Source organism: Lactuca saligna, chromosome 4, assembly GCF_052625555.1.
Source record: "Lactuca saligna cultivar CGN05327 chromosome 4, ASM5262555v1, whole genome shotgun sequence".
In the NCBI taxonomy this organism is placed as follows: domain Eukaryota; kingdom Viridiplantae; phylum Streptophyta; class Magnoliopsida; order Asterales; family Asteraceae; genus Lactuca; species Lactuca saligna.
In genome coordinates this window covers 77,070,638-77,074,283 of record NC_136420.1, presented here as the reverse complement: position 1 = coordinate 77,074,283, position 3,646 = coordinate 77,070,638, and the positions used below count along the sequence as shown (strand labels likewise).

General features: G+C 36.2%; 1 protein-coding gene across 1 annotated transcript; it reads right to left on the bottom strand.

Moving 5' to 3' along the window:
• Nucleotides 1-476: 476 nt before the first annotated feature.
• Nucleotides 477-3,219, bottom strand: LOC145042163 (5'-adenylylsulfate reductase 3, chloroplastic-like). Its single transcript, XM_078990547.1, has 5 exons — nt 3,035-3,219; nt 2,777-2,944; nt 2,204-2,333; nt 1,309-2,095; nt 477-906 (listed from the first exon to the last, which is right to left on the bottom strand). Exons 1-5 carry the CDS (start codon nt 3,105-3,107, stop codon nt 676-678), a joined length of 1,389 nt encoding a protein of 462 aa, XP_078846673.1. The 5' UTR covers nt 3,108-3,219; the 3' UTR covers nt 477-675.
• Nucleotides 3,220-3,646: the final 427 nt, after the last annotated feature.

The window sequence follows — 3,646 nt, the reverse complement described above, 5'->3', positions numbered from 1 at the left end:
GCTCTATACCAAACACGCCCAAAGAAATCGTGAAGTTGTCCACCAACTCATGCGGGTTGTTCTAGTTTTTTTTTTTTTTTTTTTTTTTTTTTAAGTTTTTAAGTTTGAAATTTTTAATTTATTATTGCTATGTATTTGTTATTTCTAGTAATGAAAAAGGTTTAAAGAAAGTTGTTATAACTTATTTATGAAATAGTATGACAACTCATCTGGTCTAATATCTTTAGTATGATTTCAACTATCCTCTCAAATGAATTAATCTTTAGTATGATTTCAACTATCCTCTCAAATGAATTAAGTGATGGACTTCACGTACCACGTATATATTTTTTTATCTCAACAAAATTTTAGAATGTTATTTATAAAATTGTCCAACAAAGGGTGTTACAGTTACACCTTACACCATACCTGTCGGACGACAATTGCATACGTTTTTGTAGTCAACATTGAATAAGCTACGTAATTCAAACAACGAATCAAGCACCAATCAAAAACTTATATTCCATTCCAATATTCTCAAAAACTAGCAAATTCAAAATCTCCGACAGCCACCGCCGCCACCTTACCACCCAAAACCAACACCACCACCATATGCCAAATAGCGGGACTTAGCCCACAATGTCCACATAAATATATAAAAAGCGCCCTCTACATATTGAACCTTTTTTTCTATTATTATCTCAAGGCATTAACAAAGCTAGTCAAAGAGTCAACATCTCTCTTTTCAGATGGATACTTGATTGGCCTAGACGAGTGTTTCGGGAAGAAAAGGATTGTTGGAAAGCTCCCGAGCTGCAATTCTTGTTGAGCAAACGCTTTTTCATCGCCGTCTGCTCTAAATTTTCCAACCTTCACACCACTTCCCGCCAACTGCTCACCCAATTCGACATATGACGCTTCCATTGCCTATGATCACAAAAACAACAAGAACTAAGTCAGGCTAAATGAAAGAAATAGCAATGTGCTTTCAACAAACATTTTATTATAGCATCATACTCTCATTTTTTATTGCAGTATTCTACTTTCAAGTTATTTCTTATTGTACTTTGAAAGTACAATGTAATTCACAATAACAGAAAAATGAAAAGTACATTAATAAGTTTTGCATTTAGCCTATGATATTTTATCATATTAGGCTAAAATTATTACAACATTGTACTTTTTTTTTTATCTTATTTGTTATTAGTGCATTGTATTTTGAAAAATCTTCAAAATACAATGCACTAATAAGAAATAATTTGAAAGTACAAAGTTGTACTTTTTTAAACATGAAATTATTAACTAAATATTTTAAAACTTGGTTAGTACCTGGCAAAATTGGCACCAAGGTGCATAAAGAACAACAATCCAAGCATCTTTCCTATCTTCCATTTTAAGCAAGTTTTCCATTCCATGTCTACTTAAATTCACAATATCATTACCATTAAAGATATCCGAAGCACCATCATTCGAATTAACATTCCCACTCACTATCTCTTCCTTAATATTTCCTTTATGCAATCCACACTCCTTCGCTTTCGCATCCTCCCACCACCACCTTCCTTCCCTCTCATGCTGACCTGGCAACACCGCCCGAGTACACGGCTCACACCCAATCGAAACATACCCTTGACCATGCAACGAGTTAACCGGGACATCCATGGTTCGCAAAAATGTCCACACATCATTCCCACCCACATTAGCCACAGGGTTCCACTTCACCAAACTGCCCGAACCCCCATCCATTCCTTCAAAAACCGGGTCCACTTGAACCACGGGAACCTCTGACCGGGTTCCGGGCGATTGGTCTTTCCGTTGACCGGTGATCCATGCTCGGAGCCCTTTTAGTGCTCGCCTCAATGGTCTCACTTTTCTTACACGACAGCATTCTTGATGCCCATCTTCGTAAAATGAGAATAGGCCTTTGGTTCTCACCAAGGCTTGGACTTCTACTGAATCCGGGAACATGTATTCGATTCGAATATTGTAATGTTTCTCTACAGTGTCAAAGAATTTGTAGGTTTCAGGGTTTAATCGGCCGGTGTCCAGGCTGAATACGCGATATGGACGCCCCGTGAGGTGGGCGTACTCGATCAACGCTACGTCCTCAGCGCCACTGAGAAACAAAAAGTATTCACATTACAAGAAAAAAACCAAGGGCCTCCGGAGAGAAAAATTTGCTATATGATAAATTGTTACAATCACATTGTGTATGATTGATTACCTGAAAGCAATAGCAATGTCATTGCCGTATTTCTCCAGGGCTTTATCCATGATTTCAAGTGGGGAAGCATTCTCAAGATCTTTAGCTAGTTTTTCGAAGTCCTCAAGTTCTACCGCTTTCTCGACTACATCTGTAAATTTAATACAAAAGGGTATTCTTGTCAATTCACAAATTGTCAAATTAATTTGTATAAAATTTTGAAGTGTGTAATGAGGCAGGAATATCAATGGTGAATCTAACCACTCCACTTGATACTCCAAAAGGTAAGTCACTGACTTTTTTGAGGTCTAATGCAATCATTTGCAAATTCAGATTTGATTACAAGTTTAATAAATTTTTCATGAAGATTAAGCGAATAGATTATACTTAACATGTACCACTGAAACATTTTTCTGGCATTCTATCTACAATTTATGTGTAAAAGCAACAAAAATTGACCTTAACTCGAAGTTGGAAAATTGGATAATATGTTTATTCTCTTTGAAGATCATGAGTTCTTCATACAATTTATTATATCTGAATATGAATCTAGAAAAGTGCGAAAACACCAACGAATCATAAATAAATAATTACCAGGAGCAAAAGTGGTGGCAGCTGAAGGAACAACCGGATGATTCCGCCGCGGTTCGGCATTCAACGCCTTCACGGCGGCAGACCGCTTCCGGGATAAACTGAAAACCGCCGGTGATACCAAATGAGACACATCCGATGGATGAAATTTAGTAGAACTCACATTAACCCCTACAGAAACACAATCAATTAATCAAATTTCCAATTCAAAAATCAACAAAAATGGAGTAAATCAATGCGTCAAAAATCATTGATTTTTACCTTGTTCTGTTCGTGACGAAGAAGAAGAGGAAGAAAATGCAATGGAAGTGGAAGAAGTAAAAGCTAACGCCATTGTTAAAACCTTCAAATTGTATCACAGATTCTATACAAAGAATTGAAATTGATTTATATGGTTTTTGCTTTGTGTGAATCTGATGATGAAGAGAAGGGAAATGGAGATTATATAAAATAAGGGGAGAAGAAAGCGGATGATAAATGGTGAGGCGGCCTTTTAGGTTCATTGAACCTGGACGTGTTGTTGAATGAGAGAGAAAATGCAAACTAAAAGTGACACGTGGCAATATATAAGAGGTTGAGGGCGTCAATTTTTTACACTTAGCTAATTGCTTCCGTCAGAGTGTCACTTGGCTGCCCGAAAGGACCGAAAACAATTGGACACAATTATTTTCTTTTTACGTGGTACCCGATTTTTATAAATAATTTGTATTTTTTTATTCGATTTATTTAATGATATGAGGTTGGGAGTCCGCTAAAATAGAAAAAAGTTTGATAGGGATCTCTTATTCGATATCAAATTCTACTTTTATATATTATTTTTGAGTAAATTACATGAATGGTTCCTATGATTTGTCGTAATTTGCGTGTTTAGTT

What these genes read in the sequence shown, in the direction of transcription:
- LOC145042163 (XM_078990547.1), bottom strand. Translation starts at nt 3,107, where the DNA reads ATGGCGTTAGCTTTTACTTCTTCCACTTCCATTGCATTTTCTTCCTCT. An exon ending in TTCGTCACGAACAGAACAAG is followed by an intron (nt 2,945 to 3,034) that starts GTAAAAATCAAT and finishes GTGTTTCTGTAG; the next exon opens with GGGTTAATGTGAGTTCTACT. An exon ending in GACATTGCTATTGCTTTCAG is followed by an intron (nt 2,096 to 2,203) that starts GTAATCAATCAT and finishes TTTGTTTCTCAG; the next exon opens with TGGCGCTGAGGACGTAGCGT.